We start from the raw sequence: 26,804 nt of genomic DNA, 5'->3' as shown, positions 1-26,804 counted from the left end.
ATTATCTGAAGCAAACCTGGTGTCTTTATAGCTGCAACCATGTTAGCTCGTTCAATGTGGTAATTTCACAGTACGCCTACACAGGTTTGAAGAACGATTCGTTCTCGCCCCCAGATATACATCTGCCCTAAAATATCAAGGTAAAAGTCATTATTAGTATAGACCACACTCCCAACCCAACTGTGAGAATAGATGAAGGGCTATTTTTTTTTTAACCGCCCGATAAGAGTCTTTTTGAGACTGCCCTGATTAAAGGTTTTTTATCATTCTCTGCTTAAAAAAATGCATTTGTGGCATGTCAGGGCAGTCTCAAAAATCAACACACAAATGCAGTGAAGTTTAAAGACTACTGGTACTTTGTAATTTAATTTATAATTGTCTATGGAGCAGAAATACTTTGGTGAATAATGTTCTGTGCACATGTGGATCTTGCGTGCTTGAGACAGGCCTAGATCTATTTTTTGCTCTCTCTCTCTCTCTCTCTCTCTCTCTCTATATATATATATATATATATATATATATATATATATATATATATATATATATATATATATATATATATATACATATATATTTAATTATATATATGGCATGAATAATGCTAATGATAAAAAAACTTAGACACAAAACTCAAAAAGTCAGGCACAACATTAATTTACCATTCACTATGATTTGACGAAAGTTCTTGTTGATAACAAAAAAACATAAAATAATGTTAAAATGAATAAAAATTCTCAATAATAACTTAACTTTATTGTCTAAATCACAATACAACAACATTTCCACTATAGATCAAAATCCTCATTATCATAAACTTAAAAATAAGTAATATTAATATATTATAGAAATCTATATTTCTATGATATATGAACATATTATATTCTGATGTAAGGCAATATAATAATGTGTGTAACTGTGTTCATCATATTTAAATTTAAACAGAAAATATATAATCATCTATATGTTTCCTCCAGTTTGAGGTGTGTTGAAATAGTTTTTAATCTGAATAAATATGTGTAATCAAAGTGACACGTAAGAGATCTCTTACATGTCACAAGGGCTTATGACATGTAAGAGATTATTGTAATATTATCTCTGACTCATCCTTCATGTGATTAAAATGAGATCTGAGGCGCCTCCTATTCAGACTGACAGCAGCTCTCTGAACTGTGGTCTGACCCAAGATGGCCGCCCTCCAGGCACGTCAGCCTCACTGCCTGCAGAGTCCAATGTGGCGTCTATGTATTGTTAAAATGAGGAAGTTATGTCCCCTAAAAAGCAGTTTCGCCTCGGGAGTTCCCCACCGGTTCTTTTCCTGGGAGCAAGTTACTTACTACTCTTACCTCAAACTGGGTAAAACCATGAACAAAGGACTATAAACACAGGAGTAAAAAAATAACAGAGTTTATCCCAGATCAGGTCGTTACAGGACAGAGAAAGTGCTTGGAGCTTGCACAGCTGTAGGGCTCAAAAAACCACGTCCGCGAGCGTCCGGCAAAGATTGAGCCCTGAACAAGGTCATCTTCTCCTTCTTATAGCTCATGAGTCTATGTGTTGGATCATGTGTATGTTTAGCTCTCTGTATCAGAAACTGACACGTCATCCATGCCCTGACCTTTATGCATCTTGCCTCTATGCCCAAGGATCACAGATACATCTCCTCTATCAGTCCGGCTCCAAGATGTGCCCATATTCTGTGTTTCTTTAAAAGACAAGAAGGCTGGCCTGATGAGATGACCTCCATACACAAAGTGACATCCACAATGTGAAGGAAGGCCTTCCACTCTGTCTAATCTGGCTAACAGAATAGCAATGCACATAATGTATAAAGAATAAACCTAACTGTATTAATGTCTATGGATAGCAGGCTGGTGAGGAGAATCTGCAGTCACAGTACATGATGATTCACAGAATATGCTGTACCATACCATACCAACTTTATTTATAAAGCACTTTAAAACAACCACAGTTGATACAAAGTGCTGTACAGTTTAAGAACACAACATACTAAAAATAATTTTAAAACAGTTTAAAAGCAAAAAACATACAATTTAAAACTAGATCCCACTGGTGTTGAAAGCCAAGTAAAATAGATGGGTTTTAAGACGAGCTTTAAAAATGGACAAAGAAGGGGCCTCTCTGACCTGCAAAGGTAAGTCATTACATAATTTGGGGCCCATAACAGAGAAAGCCCTGTCCCCTCTGAGCTTCCTTTTTGTTCTCGGTTCCTCCAAGAGCAGCTGATTTGCTGACCTGAGAGACCGATGGGGTACGTAGGGATGAAGAAGCTCAGAGAGGTAAGCTGGGGCAAGATTATGCAATGATTTAAAAACAAACTTAATAATTTTAAAATGAATCCTAAAGTATACAGGCAGCCAGTGAAGTGAGGCCAGGACAGGGGTCACATGCTCTCTCTTTCGAGTACCTGTCAAAAGTCGTGCAGCAGCATTTTGTACTAGCTGCAGACGTGAGAGCAGCGACTGACTGACACCCAGATAAAGTGCATTACAGTAGTCCAATCGAGTTGAAACAAAAGCGTGGATCAGTGTTTCAAAATGCTGCCTGGAAAGAAAAGATTTAACTGACGCCAATCGCCTTAAATGATAAAAGCTGGACTTAACCACGGCTCTAATTTGGCTGTCCAATTTAAAATCACTGTCCACCTTAAAACCAAGATCAGTAATAACAGGTTTAAAATATACCTGCAAAGGTCCCAGGTCAACAGAGGAGGACTCACAAGAGCCACTGGGTCCAAACACCATCACGTCTGTTTTGTTTTCATTAAAGTTTAAAAAGTTCAAGGCCAACCAAGCTTTAATATCTCCTAGACATGCCAGGAGATGTTTGATTGAATGTACGTCCTGCTGCTGTATGGGCAAATAAATCTGACAATCATCAGCGTAACAATGAAAAGAAATCCCATGTAACAGAAGCCAGGCCAAGAACCCCCAAACTGATGGCTAGATGGAGCGGGGACCCCATAATTTATATATATATACACTGTATGAAGTATGAAGTTGCGTAAACTGGTCCTATAGTCACTCTATTACAGAGGGAGTAATGTAACTAAAGTAATTTCTCCCTGGGATTATAAAAATATTTCTGATTCCTGGTTGATGGGACAGGTGTTATGAATGAAACGGTTCCCAGCTTGAAAGAGCTCCTGTGTGTCGCTGAATGTGAGCATTGATGACTGAAAGACATCTTCTGCCTCCATTTATCTGTTTACTACAGTCTGTTGAATTCATGTTATGTGGATTTAAAGACATTTTAATTGGTGGAAAAAAATTGCAGACTCTTCAGTATCTCTGTGGACCACTAGGGTTGGCGGACCCCCTGTTGGAAGCTGCGCTCGTTTGCAGGATATTCATTTGGCTGTTTTGGTTTCCTATTCCAGTCGGAAGTACAACCACTTGGAGGATCCCTCAGACATGTTGTTTTGGAAAATAAACACTCCTGCCGGCACCGTGGAAGAAGTTCTGGTAATCATCCGATCACGAAGTTCTCGCAAGTTCTAGAATAGGCTCCCACTAGTGCTTTGGCAGGAAACTGCTGTGCATCCCTAGAAATTCCAGACCGACGTTGCAGAAGCGTTCCAGCAAAACTGGTTTGCGACCAGACGCAAGTGAAATTTGATGTGTGCGGTTGCAGAAGTGAAATCCGCCCTTACAAACGATGGCAGCAGTAAATCTCTCAAGTGGAATATTCAAAACATTTTTTTTTTGTGGTTAAAGGATCTCTTTTAAAAACTATTTTTTTTGTTATATGGGATAAAGAGAAAAATATGTGTCTCTACAAGTCATCTAGGATCCTTCATTGAAATCAAAGATCAAGAACAATTTTAATAAAAACTGATCAAATAATCAATTTATGTAGATATTAGTGCTTGTAAATATCAATTTAATGCAGAATGTTTATTGATACAAGTAGGTAAGTAATGGCAATGATGATTGATTTACGCCCCAGAATTCAAAACTGAGTTTTACCCAGAAATGAGTTTTATCTAGAAATTACAGATGTTTAAATATATGCATCTAATAGTTAGCAAAGGCTGTAGGAAAATATAGCTAGTCTTTATTTAGAAAATATGGATGTTAATCGTTAATTTTATTTATTGACCGTGAGGTTCTCATGCCTCTCTGCTTTCGCAAAAAATTTCTGGCTACGCCTCTGCAAGTCACGATTTAAAATCCAAATGATCTATTGATTGAACTTTATGAAACGCATTGTAATTTATTAGAAATGCTGCATGCAAGTGGAAATATGCATCTAAACAAAAATGCATGTCCAGTTGGTTTCTCCTTTCGTTTCTGCTGTTTTTGATCTTGATCTGCTGCAGCCTGAGGGCGCGCGCGCCTTTGGGTGCGGTTAGTTTGGCTGTAATCTTTAAACGCGCAGCTTTGCTGCTCTCATTCTTCCTCAGAGGGCTGAATCAACAACATCATTGCCCGCGGATTTCTTCAGAAAGAAGAAACCTTCCATGTCTGGCATCTCCGGATCTAAACATGTTCAGGGAGGTTTTAGTTCTTCTATTGGGTGTCCGCATGTCTGCCTCTTTGGAAGGTGGGTTTGGTCCTTTTTTATTCACCGTTTTTTGGGCATTTTGCTTTAATTTCCTTTTTCTAGAGTGGCTGAAGACTATAAACTAGATCGCATTGTTGGAAAATGCGAATAGTATGTAAACGTGTTGTTTTAAAAACCTTTACTTAAAAACAACAACATATGAATAAATAAAAACATGAATGTGCATTTTACCAGGTCTGTCTGACAAACCTTTTAAACTAACAATGACTGGAGTTTAATGGAGGTTTACAAATAATCTCAATAAATCCACAATGTGTAATAAAGTGTTTTTAAACTGAAAGCTTGTTTTGACCTAATGTAGGAAATATAAACTGCTGCTTATTAAGTATTGATGTTTTTTTATTCTCACAGCTACTGACTTTTACTTTTTCTTTTCGTGTCTATTTTTGTGTTATATGTTTTTATTGTAATGACTTCAGCACTTTGTTTGAAATGTGTTATATTAATAAACACATTTCTCCCTAATGATGTGGTTTTTACTGTAACACTAAATATGGAGCGTTAAACCCTGCTGAGCCAGAAGAAGAAACTAAAATAAGCTGAATATTCACAGTCTGATATGATCAAAGTGTCTGGTATGTATGTAGATGAAGGGAGGAGCTGTGCACTCATTTCCTCCCTCTCTCATTCTGTAACCCAGGATCAGGATGAGACAGCTGCTGTCATATCCTGGCAGTGATCCAGTCCGGATCGGTCAGAACCAGAACCCCTCTGTGTCTGCTCTTCTTTTTTTCAACCTCTTCCTCTGCAGCTGCTTGAAGTCAACAGTGTCTGATCGCCTCTGATCTCCTCTGATCTCCTGTAATGTCTGATCTCCTCTATTCTAATTCAAAGCTGATGCAGGGGAGCACAGCTCATGATTGGATTGTTTGATTCTGATTTAGAACGTGTATTCAGATTATTAAGCAAGAACAGATTTTAATCCCATTAAAACATTTTGGTAACGAGAAATTAGAGTTTTTCTGATAAGAATTTAGTGTGCTGGTGAAGATTCTCAGTCATCCAAGGCGTAGTCAATGCAAAAAAAAAGTAAAAAAAAAACAAAACAATCCACTGTACTTCCAAATTCAAAATGTCAGGAATGTCAATTTGCATGTTTTCCACACAAACAAGGTTGGGCTACGGTATAAAGCCTTGAACTCAACGCTATTTCTGACTATTTGAATAGAAAAGCTTCCTGCATGGGAAGCGAAACGTCTTCAAACTTGCAAACAAAGTCCAGTGGATTGTTGTTTTTTCGCTTTTATGGAATAATATATTGATTTTCTGTTTTGCTACAGTTAGTCACTGACTCTGAGTTCATTGTCCTTAGTATCCAGGATGAGGAAGTCTGATATCTACCTGAGTTTCCTCTTTGTTAAGCTGCTCTGTGTTGTGTCTCTCCTGTAGATCAGAACATCTCCGCTGTGATTGGAGGAGACGTCACTCTGCCTTGCAGGGCTGAGGGGTACATGCCCTTTAAAGTGGTGGAGTGGAGCCGACCTGGAGAACACCTAGAATATGTTCTCATCCTAAGAAACAAAAACTTAGACCCAAAAATCCCCAAACCGGGCTACAAGGGTCGAGTGGAGCTGAAGGACCTACAGAACGGAGACGTTTCTCTGGTTCTGAAGAACGTGACGTCTGAAGACAGCGGAACATATGAGTGTTATGTTCTAAAAAAAAACGTCCGCAGGAAGAGAGCCATTAAACCAATCAGCACCATCACCCTGAATGTTCTTCCTCTGGGTGAGTCTCAAGATCAGAACCTCTCTGGTTCTTCCCCATCAGTATGCCAAGGACAGCTGAGGCTACCTTCATGTTAGCTTAGCACCATCAGTGTGTGAATGAATGAATGAATGAATGAATGAATGAATGAATGAATGAATGAATGAATGAATGAATGAATGAATGAATGAATGATACTGGACTCCTTTAATTTGATAAAATGCAATATCTGGCCAGGCCATTAATTATCCTGAAATCTCCCACTAACACCTGGATCTGTTCTACAGGATCCGATCATGAAAGCCAAGATGATGGAGAGATTAAAGATGGTTCTGATGGTCTTTCAGGTGATCTACATTCAATCTACTTTATTTTATCGGTGTCATCATTTCTGTAAAATCTGCTCATTGAAACCAGAAGTCCACAGATCCTCCTGCTAATTCCTCCTGTGGTTCTAATGTCTGAACAGCAGAACTCTGATGGTGAAGGAGATCCTTCTGCTGTTTGGTCACCATTTTAACTACAAAAAAAAAAAAAAGATAAAACCAACAAAGCTGGACATGAAAAGATTTAATTTCGGATAATTTTTCACCTTATTTATTGAGCTTTAGTTTATTCATTTGATGATGTTCTTCAATCATGTCCTACCTGATGGATCAGACTAACACCTGGTTCTGTTCTACAGGTGGAGCGCTCGCTGGACTGATTGCTGGGCTGCTGGTGACTGCTGTTCTGATTGGGTCTGCTCTCATTGTCATTTTCAAGAAAAGAGCTTCTCGTTTTTATGATGGAGTTGAAAACCCTCAGCAGGTCTCACCAACAGTTGTAGATAACAGGAGCCCATTTAATGAATCTTCTCTGCATCAATCTCATGGTAAACCAGCCTTTAGCCAGACAGCAGAACATGCTGTGCTATTGCCGGTCCCAAGCCCGGATAAATGGTGAGGGTTTAGTCACGAAGTAACAGAATACAAATTACAGTTATGTAAAAAAAAAAAAAGAAAAAGGAAAAGATCTGGTTCAATTGTGTGAATTTGTTCATTCTGCTTTTATGTTGTTAAATCACTTCCAGACTAAAACCCTCCCATGAGGATGCAGACGTTACAAAAAAACAAACAAAACAAAAAATGAAAAAAAAAAACCTTAAAAAAGTAAAATCCATATATGCTAAAGCTTTAAAATGTATCAGTGAATTAATTATTAGCAATCACTTTAATAATGCTTGTTAATTTATCTTTTGGGCTTTCTGCATGGAGAACATTTTAAGGTTAGCATTAATAGCTATATATCTATTGGTGTTTTTATAACTATAGAAATCAAAGAAACTACCAAAAATTTGAGTAAATCTACTCAAATAAACTGAGTTTAGATTGTAACCTTTGCTTTTTTTGGTAAATTTACATTTTGGTGTAGTATACTTTTATACTTTGAAAATGTAACAGTTTCTGTATTTTTTAAATATCAATTGTTCTATATATATTTTTATACTTTCCAATGTATTTACAACATAAACAAATAAACAGATTTAGGTTTTTACTATTGCTTGTGCTTCTTTCTAAACTGTAGGTAATATATATATATATATATATATATATATATATATTACACAGACAGACAGACAGACAGAGACAGATTGACAGACAGACAGACAGAGACAGATTGACAGAAAGAGACAGATTGACAGACAGAGACAGACAGACAGATTGACAGACAGACAGAGACAAATTGACAGACAGAGACAGATAGACAGACAGACAGACAGACAGACAGACAGATCTAGCTAAAATAGGTTCCTGAGCTCAGCCTGCAGAGAGCCGACCCCTGCTGCTTCCAGCCTTTCACCATCAGCAGTTTTCTCACTGCAGCCTTTAAATAATCCTGAATAATTTTTCACACTAGCCTTATTTTAGTGCAACATATAGTGGAGGGCAGTGTGCTTTAAAAAGAAAACTTCTGAACCCCTCAGTCATTATCATCTTAACAGAGGTCTTCAACAGGGGGTCCGGGAACCCTAGGGGGTCCACGGAGGTTCTGCATGGGGGTTGTGAAAGTTTTGGTTGATTAGACTTTTTTTTTTATTCCCCCCTGCAATTTTTTCTATTAATTGAAATGTCTTTAAATCCACATTAACATGAATTGAACAGACTGTAGTAAACAGATAAATGGAAGCAGAAGATGTCTTTCAGTCATCAATGCTCACATTCAGCGACACACAGGAGCTCTTTCAAGCTGGGCACCGTTTCATTCACAACACCTGTCCCATCAACCAGGAATCAGAAATAAATAATCCCACGGAGGGATTACTTTAGTTACATTACTCCATCTGCAATAGAGTGACTGTAGGACCAGTTTGATAGAACACTATTTCATACAATATAAATGATCAGGGGGTCCCCGCTCCATCTCGCCATTAGTTTGGGGGTCCTTGGCCTTGAAAACCTTTAAGACCCCTGATTTGTAAGGTCTACTGATATGAAATGAAAAATTGATTACATTTTCTTCACCGATAGAAGCTTTATTATATTTTATTATACAGTTTTAAATATTTACCTTCTCTAGTTTAACAGATTATAGCAGGTCTCTTACAGGCAACAGTAGAACAGTAGTCTTTAACAGCTGTTAAAGACTAGAACTCAGGCAACTGAAAATCGCCAGACCATCTGCATACAGAGTATGATTATTTAAAATTTACCCGATAAACACCCAGAGAAAGACCTTCCATAGTCATTTTCCATGTGCAATAAGCAGGCATGTTGAAGGTGATAGAGATCAGCCCAACATCCGTGTCCAATGTTCTCCAGTATAAGCAGATTTATTTTCCTGTTTTTATAAACAAACCACACTATTTGAGTTAATTCCTTAGTGATGCATTAATCTGGTTCAGACTCTGCAGTTTATTTACGGCCACTTTCATTATACGTTTGTTATTTTCTGATGATGCAGGAGGCAGAATCTCTGTTCAGTGTCTGTCACTGTAACAATGCATCCTTTGTGCCCGTGACTGCAAAGGTTCTGCTTGTGACTTTGCACATGACTTTCAGAAGTACTGAAATAAAAAAGATGCAAAACTGCAGCTGCAGTCGAGTTTCAGGACTGAAATATTGGTTTCCATGTGTGAATGATTACCGTTGCATATCCTCCATAAATGAACTTCTGCAGTTTGGTGATTAGAATATCATCTGCATACTAAGGAGGGACATTTATAAATGTCTGCTGTATTTAACGCACAGATCACTTTTTTTTTTAACATGTTCTCTGTGCATCAGCGTTAATGTCGTTAGCTTTTTTTAATTTAGTGTTAGTCACAATAAAAAAATCTGTTTTAGTCTTAGACATATTTAGTCCTTTCCTTCCTGATTTAGTTTTAGTCTAAGTCTAAATGACGAAAATCTATTTTAGTCTTAGACATATTTAGTCCTTTCCTTCCTGATTTAGTTTTAGTCTTAGTCTAAATGACGAAAATCTATTTTAGTCTTAGATGTATTTAGTCCTTTCCTTCCTGATTTAGTTTTAGTCTTAGTCTAAATGACGAAAATCTATTTTAGTCTTAGATGTATTTAGTCATTTCCTTCCTGATTTAGTTTTAGTCTTAGTATAAATGACGAAAATCTATTTTAGTCTTAGACATATTTAGTCATTGCCTTCCTGATTTACTTTTAGTCTTAGTCTAAATGACAAAAATCTATTTTAGTCTTAGACATATTTAGTCATTGCCTTCCTGACTTACTTTTAGTCTTAGTCTAAATGATGAAAATCAATTTTAGTCTTAGTCAATTTTTAGTCAGTTCCTTCCTGATTTACTTTTAGTCTTAGTCTAAATGACGAAAATCTATTTTAATCTTAGTCATATTTAGTCATTGCCTTCCTGATTTACTTTTAGTCTTAGTCTAAATGACGAAAATCAATTTTAGTCTTAGTCAAATTTTAGACATTTTAGTCAACACTGTAAATAATAGAACTTTTCCACACACTGCTTTTTTTAAAACATATATATCACACTGTACAGAATAACAATTCATCACACACTGGTTCTTTTTCTCTATGTTATTCATATCACACTGTGCAGAATAGAACTTCACACACTGATTCTCTTTTTAACATATATCCCACTGCACACATTGAACCTTCTGTCGGCTTGTTTCATCTTATCCACAAAGTCTTCATCCTTAATGATCCTTGCAGGCAGGCCAGAACGCCCAATGCACTTTGCCACTGATTTCTCCAGAGCTTTCTGCTCTTTGGAGTCAGGTTTGTACGGTGGGGGGGCTCCAATCTCTGCAACAGAGTTCCCTTCCTTCCCCAACCTCTGATTTGGCCTTGGTGTCACTGTGTCAGGAATCTAGTTGGAAGGAAGAAATTCAAACGGTTAATATCCAGAGTATCAGTAGAACATCTTTTTTCTATGACAGACAGACAGACAGGCACGGGAAGGCACACCCACCCACCCATCCCTACTACTACAGGCCACCCGTTCCTTACCTTCTTCCATATGGCAGCATGTTGGCACCTCAGATGACGCTTGAGATTCTTTGTGTTCTTTTCTGCCATTTTGAAGCTGCAGACTCTTTGGTGGTGTCCTTCCTCCGGTGTTTTCCTTCGAGTTGTAAACTAAATGGCTCCATACATCCATGCGTTGTTTAACAAACTGCACACCGGTATCTGCAATGACTGCAAAGTAGAGCTATGAGTATAAGAGCTACTACTGACTGAGTGGCGCGAGGCACTGTGGGACAGGCGCCATGTAGGGGCAAACAGGGCAACAACGCATAATCTTCTATGAAGCTCAAGAGACACGTATATTAACAATTACAAAATAATTAAAAACAATAATATTTCTTAATGTCTATTCATCAATGGATCATAAATTTAGTCTAGTCTTAGTCTTGTTGACGAAAATCATTTTTTATTTTCGTCATATTTTATTTTCTGGAAACAATTTTTGTGCCTTATCATCTTGTCATCGTCACGGGAAAAAGGGGCGTTGACTAAATATTTTCGTCATCGTCATGGTTGACGAAATTAACACTGCTGTGCGTGCAAAGAAGTTTCCACATTTTCAGACATGCAAACATTAATTAGATCAAACTATAAATACGGGTCGAAACTTGAGTCCTATTTAAGCTGCATGATGTGATGAGTGTAAAACTAAGCCACCAGTCCCACGATATAAAGAGGTACCTGCTATGAGTCTGAACACATCACTGATTCACAGGTTTAGGTGCTTTAGAAGCATCAGCCGTAGGTCTGAAGACTTCTGTCTTCTAATCATTTTCAAGGTTTTTGTCAAAAAAATTATGAAAAGTTATTTAGTCTTAAAGTCAAGCTAGTTTGCCTTACAATCATCGTGATCATTTGTAAATTCTAAGATAATTTGTGATATTTTTTTAGAAATGCTAGCAGGAGCTACAGGCCTGTAGAAAGCATGCAGAGAGCTGCTCACTGTTGCAGCTTCATTTGGACTGAAAGCTTCGGCTGTGGAAACAAACCACATGAAGAAGCAGAGGGCAGGACATGAAGCGAACTTTGCACAAAATCATTTAATCCTTTGTGTTGTAATTCTGTCTCTGTAATTTACCCCCAGCCTTGTTGTTAGTCAGAATGTGGTTTAACCTGAAGCATCATAATCAATGAGTCATTTCTAACAAAAGTTCAGCTATACTGTCTAACATGGGCGGTTCTAGATGGGGGCCAACAGGGGCCAGAGCCCCTGTAAAACTGAAAACATAAACTGCGAAAAAGCAAAAACTATTTTTTCTTGGATTAGATTTAGATTACCTTGATTTAAGCAGGCAAGTAAGATAATTAGCATCTTATTTGAAATTCATAGTTTCACATCATTTTGTTTTAAGGGCGTAAATCCTCCTTCCTTTGGCAGATCATCTTGTTTACCTGCTCAAATAAGCAGATTTTTTAATAAACTTTTGTTGTATTAGATCAGTTTTTACCATGTGAAACTAAATCAGTTTCTTTTGATGAAATACGTTGACAAACAGGCTGATTTCTTTCTTAGACAATTCAATATATTACAATTTTCTGGAATAATATTTAGAAATGATGGAAATGACAGGATTGTGGCTAGCATCGTAAATTAAAAATTTTTCTCTTGCTCTGTTCTTTTATGTGTTATTACATCAGACAAGGAGGTTATGTTTTTAGTTTGTCTCTTTGTCTGCTTTCATATAACTAAAAGACTTATGGACGGGTTTTGCAGAAATTTCCAGAGAAGGTGCATATTGTGACTGACAACAGATGATTACATTATGGTGATGATCCAGATCACCATCTGGATCCAGGAAGGTTTGAAAGATTCAAGCATTAGCATAATATGTTTGGGGAAATTAGCTTCTTGGTGGAGGACTGCAAGCTTCAGGTGCTTTTCTACTTTGTTTGGTTTTCACCACCCTGGAAATCCCTGGTATCACCCATGTAATTTAATTTAACCTAGAACCGCTGCTGCTGTCTGACCCTGAAGAAAAATGTGTAATTTTCAGGTTTTTTTTTTAATTCCTTCTAGAAATAATATGGATTTTTTTTCTTTACAGCCTCTGCTCCATAGAATCAGTAAATGATTGTTGCTCCAAATAAAGCTAATAGCATTTTCATTTTGTGCCCCAGACATAACTGCTCCTCTGCAGCCTCACAGGCCTCAGGAAGAAAATCCGATACAGATTTACTCCAAACAGGCCTTTGCAGAAGTCTGCTGTATTTATCTATAGTAAAGCTTCTTGCTGCGTTCAATGCTACACTATGCTGCTATATGTGGAGCAGAGAGCAGAGTTTCTGATCCTTTCTGACCACAGTTCATGCAGACCTTTAATAACAGCCTGTTCACAATGAAGCTGCCGGGTAAGTTGCTGTAAATTAACTTTTTGTTTATAACAGGATACTTGAAAAAAACAAAGTTTCATCCTCGTGCTTAAAAACAGAAGACAGCTGTCAGATGATGGTCTAAACTGAAACAGGAAAGTTCCTGTTTTTTTTTTTTTATTCTGTGATAAATATCCTCATGATTTAAAAAAAGAGATGCTATAAAACACGTCATGTGAGCTTTGAAGAGTTCTGTTGTCTTCTAGCCTCGTTTTCTGCAGCGCGGTCCTCATGGCAGACGTTAGGATCGGTGTAGGCGGACATGTTGTTGTTTATTCTCCTTTCTAATTAGCAGATGGAGCAGAAAAAAGGACAGAGCTGCAGTTAACTGTCAGATTAACCACATTAGATGTGATCTAGCATGCAGCAGCGTGCAAAGAGCCTGAACCAGTTCCTGGTTTTGACTTCAGGCACATTTCCTCCTCTTGCACAATATGTTATTATTTGGCTCCAGACTGCAGGCACCTTTGCACATGCATTATGTTCATTTTAACAGAGCAACATTTCACAGGGATATTTTAGAGTCCAGCAGCTCTTTGCTTTAGTAGAGCTCAAGTGTTGTTTGCTCTGCAGAAACTTTATCTGCTGTAAACAGGATGCAGGTTCTTTAAAACAGCTAGGAGATTATTGACAAATAATGAGAATTCAAGTTCAGGCAGTTAGAAAGACCCGCCCTTACCAGTAACTCATAACAAGAACATAAAGTAAAAACAGTTTGAAAGGTCAAATAAAGGCAAGGCCAGTTTAAACAAACACATTTTAGCAGCAGTATAGTTCATAGTGCTGCATATAAAAGAAAAACGGTGAAAAGAACTTTGCAGGATAATGACAAAGGGGGCACTTTTATTATATAAATGAAATAGATTTTTTATGAAGTTTTGTAGTTTATTTGGTTGAATTGGGATTTTTTTTTAATCAAAATCAGCTTTAACTGGAGAAATCTTTTTTTTCTGGACCTGAGCTGCTGACTGATTGACTCTCTAATTTAGTCACTGCTCATAAAGATGTAGCAGAGCTCATCTAATAACCGTCTGCTGCTCCATCAATAGATCCTCTGTTCTTTTTAAAGCATTACAGCTGCTTTAAATGTCAAATATAAAGGAAAAAATAACGACTGAGTTCAGATGTATTGAAAGTGGAAATGTTCCATAATTTCCCCCTATGATGCATTTTGATGATCTAACTATGAGTTTAGCCTTTTGGCATTTAGAACATCATAGTGAAACACATTTAAATAAGATTTCAGACTGACTCAGTCATCAGTCTGAGTCAACTTTAAGAATAGAAACAGCATCAGATAGATTTAATCTTTTCTTCTCAGCATTTAACTCCTGCAGAAGACTAACTTTGATTTGGACCCAAAACTCAACCAAAGGCGCTTTTAATGGAGTTTTTCTAATTTTTGTCTTACTTTTTACAGCGTCTGTGATGTTTACTGCATAATCTAAGTGGAGCAGAACAGCACCGACCTTCTGTAACGATAGGTTTCATTTCTTTAGAAACCACCCTGCATTTACCCTGAAACAACATCCTCCTTCTGCAAAACTCGTCTGCCAACTTTAGAGCCTTTTTACAGAACCGAGCCTTTATTCTTTCTGGGCTCACAGCCAACTGTCAATAGAAAACTACCAGCCTCCTCCCTCACTGCTATTTAAAAACAGTTTTTTTTCAAATGACTAGTGGTTAGAGCAGTGTGCTTTGCTCTGAGAAGGTTGCAAGTACCCAGTTGGATCTTCACAGCCTCCACTCTGGGTCCCTGAGCAAGACACTTAACCCCACCCTGCTCCCCGGGCGCCGCACAATGGCAGCCCACTGCTCCCCAAAGGGATGGGTTAAAAGCAGAGTTAATTTCTCCAATGTAAGATCAATAAAGTTCAGTTATTATTATGATCTGCTGACAGAAACATGGTGATGAAGCTCAGTATCAAAACATTTCCTGTAGATTTTTCCCTGATAGATTCAGAATCATTGATAATGGGACCTAATGGAGTCTTTGGGGACCAGAACTCCAGCTGGACCATAAACGCTTTTTGTTTACTATATTAATTCCTGCTGACTATAAAACAGTCATAAAGTTCAGTATTACTGGCTGTTCTGATCTTATCTGCTCCAAACTAAAATCATGTAATGGATCCAATAAAACGGGGGACTTTATGCTGCAGCAGCTGTTTGCTCTCTTACAGCGTGACTAAAGCAGCTGTCTGCAGAGACCACAGATCCTCCCCTGTCTCTAACATGCCTGACTCTGTCTGGACCTGCAGCCCCCACACAGGAGGCTCAGAGTTAGCTTTACTTCACTGATCTGGATCAAAACATTAGATTAGTAATCCTTTTAAACCAGGACAGACCCTTTGTTATCTATGCCTGAATAGAAATGCTGGGTGGATTTATTTCTGCTCTCAGTTTAACAGCCTCTCTGGGAGGATAAGGAACTTATTTTAAAAACAAACAAACCTCCTCTTCCTCTTTAACTGAAATGTTGCTCTTCCTCTAACGTACTTTTTACTTTATAAAGGAAAGACCCATTAGTATAGAGGAAGTTTTAGGAAAGAAGTCAGATCCCTGTGAGGTTTTAGCTCAGTGGAAACCCCCTCCTCCTTCAGACACCCCCTCAGCTTTGAAGAATTTATTTCTTTCCTCTGTGGGAATGATTCATGTCTGAGAATTAAAAAGGTTTTATTGTCTGACTTCATTTTCCTGTAACCAGATATTCAAACATCTCAGAGGCGTTTGCAGCTCTAGCTGCAGCAGATCTGTAATCAGATGCTGCTGGTTTTGAATTTCATGTAAAACTGTGGGCGTTACCATGGCGCCTGCGGTTCAGCTGCTGCCTCTGTGGCAAACTGATCTAAATTAGTCAAACCAGCTTTAACAGGCAAACAGATCATGTTCCATTAGTTCTAAAGCTGCATTTTGTTCTGTATTCAGTCTAAACTGTGTTTTCTGGCTTATTTTGATCCCGTTTGAAGCAAAAACAGGCCTCTGCTTTGTTAAAGGAATGCAGACATCAAGTCTGAGCAGCTCTACAGGAAGGAACACATTCTTGTAAACAGAAATATGCGATGCTCTGATCTTCCTTACTGAGATCACAGCATCCGCCAGTTTCTGTTTACAGATTAAAACTTTTTTACTGTCATAGGAATGCAATGAGATTAGTAATTAAATTCCATTCTTTTCTTTCTATTCTTAGCAAACATCTTGTTCTTTATTTAGCTTCTATTTACATGCAGCAGATCAGCGGTCAATTTTCTCCTTTAGTCCTTTATTCCGATGATGCAAAGCAGATTGGAGCGGTCTGGCTGTCAGAACATCTCAGTACAAACTCCATCTTGCTCTCAGCCTTATAGACGAGTTAACTAACCTGACAGAGATGGGAATAAATGTGGACGTTAACAAATGATACCAAATCATCCTGGTTTTAGGTTGTTTTTTTTTGTTTTTTACCAGTACTCAGGGTTTAGAGGTTATTTTTAGGCTGACTCAGTTAAACTGGGCTTTGCTGATGAGCTCCATCTGCTGGACGTTTTCAACTCTTTCAAAGAGTTAAGAGGACAAAAGGATGACGTCATCTCCACTTTATAGAGCAGATGGAATATAAGGGCTTCTGTAAAACTAAATATTACATCTCTGGAACCAAAATTGCTTAATTTCAATGAAAAAGTCTTATAAACAATGTTTAAACTAGCATTGGTTTAATGGCCATTAGGCTGATGAAGATTCTCAGTCATCCAGGTCATAGTCATTCCATAAAAGTTTAAAAACAATTCACTGGACTTTGTTTCTAAAGCAATTAGCAATTTTTATACCATTTGTGACTATTTCACAAAGAACGTTTTCCGGTCCTACATCTTTGTGGCAGAACAAACACAGGCAAGGACAAAAGTTGTGAAAAAAACTTAAATTAAAACAACTTAATGGGTCAAAATAAGATCATTTTGATAATATCATTTTGAAGTAAAATAAAATAAAATTTAACAAATATTTGGTTCAATGTCAGCTGAGTTAACCTGAATATTAGAGCTTTAAATTAAATAGTTTGTACGGATCTACATGTTGGTTTGAATAGCTCTACAATATTATTGATAAAGCTTATAGTTAGAGGGTCTCGGGTTATTTAAAGCTATTTCTATAGTTCTGCTGCTATAAGAGTAGACTGCGGAGGACATAGGGACCCCTTTTCATCATTCTGTTATATTCTATTCATATTTTCCAATTTCATATACGTTTTATTAGTTTTACCTTTAACATTATTTTCTCAATGCTTTTCTCCATATAGTACCTTCATCTGGCCTGGAGTTCTGTTTGACTGTGACATCATCCTAGAGGGAGGTCATCATGTTCTTCTTCTATAGATCATTCACTTGGTTCTCTTTTTAGTCCTTAACTCTGTCTCATAGAAATATTTATTTGAGATTTTTGGTGTGATTGTCTGTATCTGCTCTCTTTAGCAGCAAAAAAATGTGACAAAATTTTTTAAAAAATCCTCTCCTGCAACCCAGGAAAGACGATTTTGGTTGTAGTTTCAACTGATCTTTGGACCGATCTTTGTTGGTGTTATTTGTTGTGTTGTTGAGTTGAAGTCATTGATCACAGCCTGTCAGCTCCTAACTACAGGTGCTGGTCATAAAATTAGAATATCATGAAAAAGTAGATTGATTTCAGTAATTCCATTTAAAAAGTGAAACTTGTATATTATATTCATACATTACATACAAACTCATATATTTCAGATGTTTATTTTGTTTAATTTTGATGATTACAAATGACAACAAATGAAAATCTCAAATTCATCATATCAGAAAATTAGAATATTGTGAAAAGGTTCAAAATTGATGGCCCCTGGTGCCACACTCTAATCAGCTAATTAACTCAAACCACCTGCAAAAGCCTTTAAATGGTCTTTCAGTCTAGTTCTATAGGCTACACAATCATGGGGAAGACTGCTGACTTGACAGTTGTCCAAAAGACGACCATCGACACCTTGCACAAGGAGGGCAAGACACAAAAGGTCATCGCTAAAGAGGCTGGCTGTTCACAGAGCTCAGTGTCCAAGCACATTAATAGAGAGGCGAAGGGAAGGAAAAGATGTGGTCGAAAAAAGTGTACAAGCAAGAGAGATAACCGCACCCTGGAGAGGATTGTGAAACAAAACCCATTCAAAAATGTGGGGGAGATTCACAAAGAGTGGACTGCAGCTGGAGTGAGTGCTTCAAGAACCACCACACACAGACGTATGAAAGACATGGGTTTCTGCTGTCGCATTCCTTGTGTCAAGCCACTTTTGAACCACAGACAGCGTCAGAAGCGTCTTGCCTGGGCTAAAGAGAAACAGGACTGGACTGCTGGTGAGTGGTCCAAAGTCATGTTCTCTGATGAAAGTAAATTTTGCATTTCCTTTGGAAATCAAGGTCCTAGAGTCTGGAGGAAAAGAAGAGAGGCACTTCATCCACGTTGCTTGAAGTCCAGTGTAAAGTTTCCACAGTCAGTGATGGTTTGGGGTGCCATGTCATCTGCTGGTGTTGGTCCATTGTGTTTTCTGAGGTCCAGGGTCAACGCAGCCACATACCAGGAAGTTTTAGAGCACTTCATGCTTCCTGCAGCTGACCAACTTTTTGGAGATGCAGATTTCATTTTCCAACAGGACTTGGCACCTGCACACAGTGCCAAAGCTACCAGTACCTGGTTGAAGGACCATGGTATCCCTGTTCTTAATTGGCCAGCAAACTCTCCTGACCTTAACCCCATAGAAAATCTATGGGGTATTGTGAAGAAGAAGATGCAATACACCAGACCCAACAATTCAGAAGAGCTAAAAGCCACTATTAGAGCAACCTGGGCTATCATAACACCTGAGCAGTGCCACAGACTGATCGACTCCATGCCACGCCGCATTGCTGCAGTAATACAGGCCAAAGGAGGCCCAACTAAATACTGAGTGCTGTACATGCTCATACTTTTCATGTTCATACTTTTCAGTTGGCCAACATTTCTATAAATCCTTTGTTTTTATTGGTCTTCAGTAATATTCTAATTTTCTGATATGATGAATTTGAGATTTTCATTTGTTGTCATTTGTAATCATCAAAATTAAACAAAATAAACATCTGAAATATATGAGTTTGTATGTAATGTATGAATATAATATACAAGTTTCACTTTTTAAATGGAATTACTGAAATCAATCTACTTTTTTATGACCAGCACCTGTAAACTCACTGGTTTAAACATCACGTAGAGCTAAGAAATTAGCATGACCATGATCATTTCAGGTAAGGGCCTGAAAGGATGATGGTCCAACTGTATCAGTGAACCCACCCTCTCTACTGATACAGCTGTAAAGATTTATTCCAGCTACATGACTGCAATGTGATCAGAAGCACTCTATAAAGTTTTTACATTAACCAAAGGTCACCAATAGGGGGCACTGTAGTAGTGGAAAACAACCCTACACAAAAGCACAGAAGTGGTTGATTTTCTGCAAAAAAAGATAGTAATGAAGAAGCCAACAGGCAGGATGCTACAGAGATGTTCCTCTTTTGATGTAAAAAGCAGTCAGTGAGACTGATAAATGCCATTAGTTGTCATCATAATGGTTGAATAAATATCTAGCAGAGAAAAAAATAATATTTAGAGACTCCATAGTAAATTTAAATGATACTGATTGTTTTGTGCTGCAAACATAGAGTTAGGTAATCAAACAGCAGTTGACCTCCTGGAGCCGAGGTGTTTTTATTTTTTTCTTTATCAGTCATGTTTTAGTTATAATTACACAGGATGTTTTAAGCATGTTCTGGTAAACAGAGGCAAACTTTGAGACTAGTGCACTAAAGTCAGTAGTGAATCTGTGGTGAAATACGCATAAAGCTCTAATATCTATTTTTCATCAAAAGCAATGACATATCTATTTAGCTATATTAAAAAAAGTCATTCATATGTTTTTACTGATGTATGTTATTGTTTTGATAACCTCACTAAACCTTCAGCTTCTACTATCAAAATCATTTATATAAAATAATAATAATAATAATAATAATTAATACTTAATTATCAGTTTGGTCTTATTCAATTCAGCACCATGGACAGCTCCATTCCAAAGGCCAGATTAAACATTTAGTCCTCAGATTGAAGCAGACCTTTGTAATTATCTCAGATGAGGTTAACATGTTTATTTAAATATATTCTGTTCAACAAATGAACCTTGAACTCTGTTCAACCATTAAACCTTTAGTCTGGTTCGGTTCTCCTAGATTCCTGATCCAGATCAGGAACAAATCAGAAGCGACAGACACTAAAAACATCAGGAAAACCTGCTGAGGAATAAATAAAAGCTACATATGACAGTGGTAGAAAAAAAAAGTTTTTTCTTAACATCTGAGCAGCCAAAGGAGCAGCTTCCAGGAGATGGTGCTGTTTCTCTCTCTGTTCAATTAAAATGTAGCAGAAGTTTTTTTTCCAAACAGGCTACAGTCTTTAAAAAATATATATATTTTTAATTATTTTTATTTTTATTCAAAATGTCCAAAAAGCAGAACAGATACAGACAGGTGATTCTATGAATGAAAGTACTAAAAATGTACATAAGAGGAATGAGAAGCTGTGCAAAGATACAGCAGAACCTTAATTATGACATTGAGATGGGATTTAGATATTAAGTTTGTGCCAAAGCTCTAGAATAAAACTGTTATTCTAATAAACGGCTTTCTGACCATAATACACCTCTGAGTAAAAATAAAAGGACTTCTTTAACTATTTATGAGACCAGAGGACGATTCTGGACATTCTGTTGGTTTTCCAGGATCTGTCCATGGTGCTGAACACCCACCACCTGATTTCTTCATTCTTGCTGTCGGCGGATATCAGTTGAAGGCCATGCTACACTTAATGCTAGGCTGACTTCTTAGTTCAGGGTTTCTGCTGCTGAGAGACTGGCCGTATCTTCTTCTTCCTCCTCATCATCGTCTGTCTGGCCCCCGCACTGCTTGGCCCTGAGGAGTCGAGGTGGACCCACTTTACTGATGGCCTCTGGACAATAGCTTCATGCTCGGCTCTATGAAACAGCCCAGCTGTAACAGTTAGTTTCCTTCATCTGTCTCTGATCCAGTTATTGGATGTAACAAGTCCTTCATATAGTAATACATAAATATAAGATATACATCATTAACTAACATGCCACATAATCACAGAAGCATTTTAAATATTCAGTCAGTTTACGTTGTTCTTAAGATTTTCCCATTTGTGTCGGAGAATCACTTTCCCTCCAATCCCTTTATTATTGGTTCACATTCAGACACATGCATAGAATATATTTGTTTAACCATTTTCCTTATATGCCTCCTCAAATGACAACTAGATGTTTTGCTACATTTCATGTTTCTGTTGAACATTTCTGTTCTGTATCGATTTGATGTTTAAAAAAAACAAAAAACAAAGTGTGGCCTTTATTCTTGTTATTTTTGAAAGATTGAAGACAGGAAACGGGAGTAAAAAAGAAGGAAGATATGCGGCAAAGGTCATCAGGCCAGGGTTCAAACCTCGGACTGCCGCAACGAGCTCCAAAGCCTCTGTACATGGGATCTTGATTCTCTGATCTGTGATACTTCTGAATTACTCAAGCTGTACATAAGAATGTAGCTAACTCTTAAGTTATGCTGCTATAGAGCTATAGAGTGCTGGAGGACCCTTTTTCGTCATTCTGCTTCATTCTATCTCCATTCTCCAACTCTGCAGAATCGTTACATGTTACTAAATTCCAATATGGAAAGCGGGTAGTCCCAAATAGTCTCTAGCCAAATTGACTCTGCTTACTCATTTTAGGCATCGTTAAATTATGTTTTCTGTTATTTAACAAGGCATTGCTTAAAACTTGCCTTTTTTATAAAGCTTAGTGGCTCAGGTTATCCTGAGCTATCTCTATAGTTATGCTGCTATAGGCTTAGACTTCTGGAGGACAAAGGGACCCCTTTTAGTTCGTTCTATCTCTATTCTCCTATTCTGCAGAATCTGTTAGTTCAATCTCTAATGTTCTGCTCTCTCTGCTTTTTCTCATAGTAGCTTTGCCTCGTCTGTTCCTGTTTGGCTGTGACGTCATCCTGGAAAGAAACATCAGCTGTGCTTCTTCTATCAACACCCTTGTTTATAGATGTTGGAGATCGGCCTGTTTTCCAGTGTGGTCCTGTTTCTCTGACTGTGACTAACTGGATGTGCTCTCTTCATCCTCTGACATGGGAGCTGGCTCGGAGCTCGTCTGCCTGGCTGTGTGTTTCCTGGACGGGGCCGCCTGTGGAGCTGGTTGACAGTTGCCTTTTGTATCTATGTTTCTTTTTCTATGTCTGCTTCTGTCTCCTTGAACCCCAGTGGGCCTCAGCAGATGGCCGCTCACACTGAGCCTGGTTCTGCTGGAGGTTTCTTCCTGTTCAAAGGGAGTTTTTCCTGAAGGGAACTGGACTAACCATCTTTAATAGGTCTGCTATCAACATTTTAAGGCTGTGCTACACTATTAAACCATCATTCATAACAAGATCCACAGAAATATCAGAAAACAACATTAACTGATATATTAACTCACTCTGATGTTAAAAACCTAATTTGAACGTTAAAAAAATTTCTTGTGAATATCTGTGCCTCCATCATGGGTTGCCAGGGCGACAGAGTCTAAGATCTTGCTCTTAAATACTCTGAGTGTCCTGTAGGTGGCAGAAGAGAGTTACTCAGACCTGTTTTTTTTTTTTTTAGGTCAGGCTTTCTAGGGAACAGACTGCTTCCTGTTGGGTTCTGACTCTTTCTCTTCACCGCTTCCCCTTCCCAGCCTGACTGCAGACATCACTTCTCCATTTGTGTTTTAGCTTTTATCAATATCACTTTAAAAAAAATTAATAAAGCAGAACATTAAAACCTGAACCAGGATAAATCTGCTCTTTTCCTTCATTTCCATCCAGACTGACTGAAAACTGAGGAAACTTCTTAACATCAAACAGAAAAAAAGTTTAATTATTAAAATGCTTCACTGAGTGATAATAGAAAACCGTTCCTGATCCATCTTGACGTTTATCTCTCTTTAACAAAGAGGACAGCAGGAATGGACTAATTGAACAAACTATTAACCCTTTAAAGCCCGATCCAAGAAAAAAACAAAACAGAAAATTATTTTTTTTTGGTTTGAAGTCCTTATTTACCCTTTTAACAAAATATGTAAAAAGAAAAAACAGAAATACATTTTTGATATTAATAATTTATTACTATGCGATAAGTCAATATTATTTTTTGTGTAGTCTTCTGCCCTCTGTTATCAGGTATATCTGATTGTGTACAATAGGATTTTGAGCAAAGTTTTTACCATTAAATTATGCAAAAGGTGTCAGACGCAAAACATTTAAGAAACCGTATGTATCAAATACGATACATTTGGCATTAAAGGGTTAAATAAAAATAAATCCATAAAAAGTTTGACCTGGTTTATAATGAGGTCAAACTCAAAATCAGGTCAAAAGCCTCTTAAAATAAACATTGTTCTGTTTGTTCAGTTTCTGTTCGCAAACATTAACATCTTTATGCATCTAATTCGGTGGTAAAGCTGTTGAACTCGCTGCAGGTAAAACCACTTCTGGTCTCAGCAATGCAGGCGCCTGTTGTCCCTCTACTATTTCTGTGAATATTAGAATATAATAGTTTCCAACCACAGGTTGGTGTTTTGATCTGTGGTTTGCTCTTGTTCTCGTCTGAAGGTAGATCAGAACCGGTTAGCCACATTCACGTCTGAATGGGTCCAGCTTTCAGTCTGATGTTCGTGTTAAACCCACAGAACCACATGATAAAAATGGATGGGTTAAACTTTATCAAATGAGCACAGAAAGCAGAGGTGAGGGAACAACAACGAATATTATGAATATTAACATTAACAGCTTTAACAGCTTTTACATTGATGCTAATACATGTGGACCATAAGACAACTAAACATCATCGATGTTAAATAAAAACAATTCTTCACTGGAGACAGTTTGGCCTCTTAGCTCTTTGTTTTGTGCAGCAAATGTTTGACTTTAAAGTAAACATTAAATAAATATGAACAGATATGATTAAGACAGAGATGCCACCGATGCTTCAGAGGGTCGGATGAGGAGCTATCTGAGTGAGGAGTAGACGACATCTGGCTCCGGTTTCAGCTCTGAAATAAAAAAAAATTAAAAAGTTTTCCGTGAGAAAAACGCTTCACACAAACAGTTTCTTTCTGAGAAATATTCTCCTTCACAACAGTTAAAACTGCATGCAGACAGAGAGGAAATGGGCAACAGACGGTGACTGAGGGGAACTGAACAAAGATTGCATCATAGTTTTTCACACATCTGGAATCTTGCTTTGACTTTATTAGATTAAAACCGTAATGTGATCTATGCTGACAGCTCCTGTCATAAATAACATGAACAGTTTGCAAATTTTGACCCATGAATTATAAAAGCATTTAAAAAAGTTTAAAGGCCACACAGCAGCCAATGCCTCACATCACACAAGCTCCAAAACAAAACAAAAACAATATCAGACATAAAAACTTAGTTAATAACGAAGATATAAAGCTAAGCTGAATCAAAGCACTTCTTGTTGGTTTCTCACTAAAGCCATGAGTTAATGTTTTACTGCCAATCATGTCCTGGATGAGATACTTTCAGGAGCTCAGCAGGATGAAGATGTGTCTGAAGAAGAAGATGGGCGGAATACCACCAGAGGATGCATCTTCAGATGAAGAAGACAAAACAATATAAAACTGAATAAGATGCTGACTGAGAAGAACTGCATAATTACACGCTCCTCATCAAACTCAGTCAGTAAGCAGGGAAGAAAAGCAGCACCACCATAAGGATGACTCCAGGGCAACAAGGCATTCAGCTGCAAACCTTTCTCCTGCTTGTCACACAAATTAGCTGTAGGTATCTCAACTTTTATAAGCCCTCAGTTATTTTTCTGAAAAGTAAGATTGATGATTCAGCAAATGATTATGAAAGTCATGTAAGCAAAGTCGGAGTGTCTAATAGTTGGCAGTCTTGAATCATTAAAACAAGCTAGCAGGCAAATTATAAGGATACTCCAAAAAAAGAACCTTTTGCAATGGAGCATTGTCTTTACTTCCCATCTAAGTCCCATTGTTCTGTAAATATGCTACGATTGAAAATAATGAATATTAACAATAAGGCCCCCAAATCATGTTTTTGTCATTTCTGCAGGAAAAGTCCTCTCAGATCAGGAAAACAGCCTGAACCAAAAATCTCCTTATTCAGCCCTCATCTGGACGAGCTGTTTCGGCTTTCCAAGCCCTGTCCCACTGAAGGCCTTGTCCCTACAACCAATAACATGACAACCAGTCAGAGTTCATAAAGATACTGGCTAGGAGAAGGAAATAACTAATTAATAAAGACGTAACTGCACAAGATCAATAGCTTCTCTTTGTCAGGTTCAATATAATAATTCATAATAATAATTGATCTTAATTAATCTCAGACTGGAGAAATTTTTCTCTGCATTTAAACCATCCCCTTGGGGAGCAGTGGGCTGTCATTGTGTGGTGCCCAGGGAGCAGTGTGGGGGTTAAGGGTCATTTGCTCAGGGACCCAGGGAGGCAGTCTGTGGAGTTGGGCTTCAACTCAGAACCTCTAGATTCCGAGCTCTATGCGCTAAACACTAGGCCACCACGCTCCCAAATATGGCAGGGACATTGAAGTTTAAACCAGCGGCCAAAGAGTGTCTACTCATTCATGCTTTCTGAATATTTCTGGAAAACAGATGACTTCCTGTTGGCTTCTAACTCTTTGGCTTGACTGTGGTTTTCACTCTTATTAAACATTTCTTATAAAAACAATAAAAAAGAGGAAACCAAAACCTAGTTAATTCTGCGTTGAGCAACGGAGGGGACAGCAGGAATGAACCAACATGCTTTTTTATATACATTTAAAATTAAAAAACATTTTATAAAAGTCTCACAAGGTTTCAGACTAAAGGTTTAAAACCTCTTCAAGCAAGCAGAAACACTTTGCTTTGTTCAGTTTCCAACCACAGTTTGATGTCTATGGTTTATTCTTGCTCTCATCTGGAGACAAGTCAGAACTGGTTAGCCACATCCACGTCAGAATGGGTCCAGATCTTCTATCTGATGTTCATGTTAAACCCAATGAACCACATGACGAACATTGGATAGATCAGATTTTAATTTCATAAAGCAGAGTATGCAGAGCTGGGGGAATAACATTGATGAAGCTGACAGATATCAACATTAAGAATAATAATGTAACTTATAAACGAGCGCAGCCTTCATCTTCTGAGCGTTAATTATGTTATCAAGGTGTCCTTGCTGTATACAGATTCAGGTCCTGTTTGCAGTTTGTCTTTCAGCTGCAGAAGAGATGTGTTGCAGCTTTTAAGCTGCTGAAAACAAAGAAAAAACTATCTATTTTAAAGTGCCACACCCCTTCATGACATCAGAGCCATATCATCTTGTTGACGGTAATGCAAGCAGGATTTTTGACTTCAATGCAAATATTAATATTGCATTATATGATGATGTCAATTAAATGAACCTGACCTAGTGTTGGCTTGATCCAAACAAGCAAACATGGTGGAGAACAGTGGTGCTTAATTTAAAGAACAGGAGCCACATCTTCCAT

At 37.7% G+C, this 26,804-nt stretch overlaps 1 protein-coding gene across 1 annotated transcript; it reads left to right on the top strand.

The window, feature by feature from the left end:
- The first annotated feature begins 4,392 nt into the window (after window positions 1–4,392).
- On the top strand, window positions 4,393–7,449 carry LOC119798625. Its single transcript, XM_038308177.1, has 4 exons — window positions 4,393–4,563; window positions 5,974–6,312; window positions 6,579–6,638; window positions 6,977–7,449. The coding sequence occupies exons 1-4, from the start codon at window positions 4,506–4,508 to the stop codon at window positions 7,234–7,236; spliced, it is 717 nt and encodes a 238-aa protein (XP_038164105.1). The 5' UTR covers window positions 4,393–4,505; the 3' UTR covers window positions 7,237–7,449.
- The last annotated feature ends 19,355 nt before the right edge of the window (window positions 7,450–26,804 follow it).

Source organism: Cyprinodon tularosa, unplaced genomic scaffold (genome assembly GCF_016077235.1).
Source record: "Cyprinodon tularosa strain WSP-4 unplaced genomic scaffold, ASM1607723v1 ctg631, whole genome shotgun sequence".
In the NCBI taxonomy this organism is placed as follows: Eukaryota; Metazoa; Chordata; class Actinopteri; order Cyprinodontiformes; family Cyprinodontidae; genus Cyprinodon; species Cyprinodon tularosa.
This window is presented reverse-complemented; position numbering and strand designations above follow the sequence as displayed.

Bases quoted from the DNA above. Each gene is read 5' to 3' on its own strand.
- LOC119798625 (XM_038308177.1), top strand. From the start codon at position 4,506: ATGTTCAGGGAGGTTTTAGTTCTTCTATTGGGTGTCCGCATGTCTGCC. The intron at 4,564-5,973 runs GTGGGTTTGGTC...TCTCTCCTGTAG, and splicing joins CATGTCTGCCTCTTTGGAAG to ATCAGAACATCTCCGCTGTG. The intron at 6,639-6,976 runs GTGATCTACATT...TCTGTTCTACAG, and splicing joins TGGTTCTGATGGTCTTTCAG to GTGGAGCGCTCGCTGGACTG.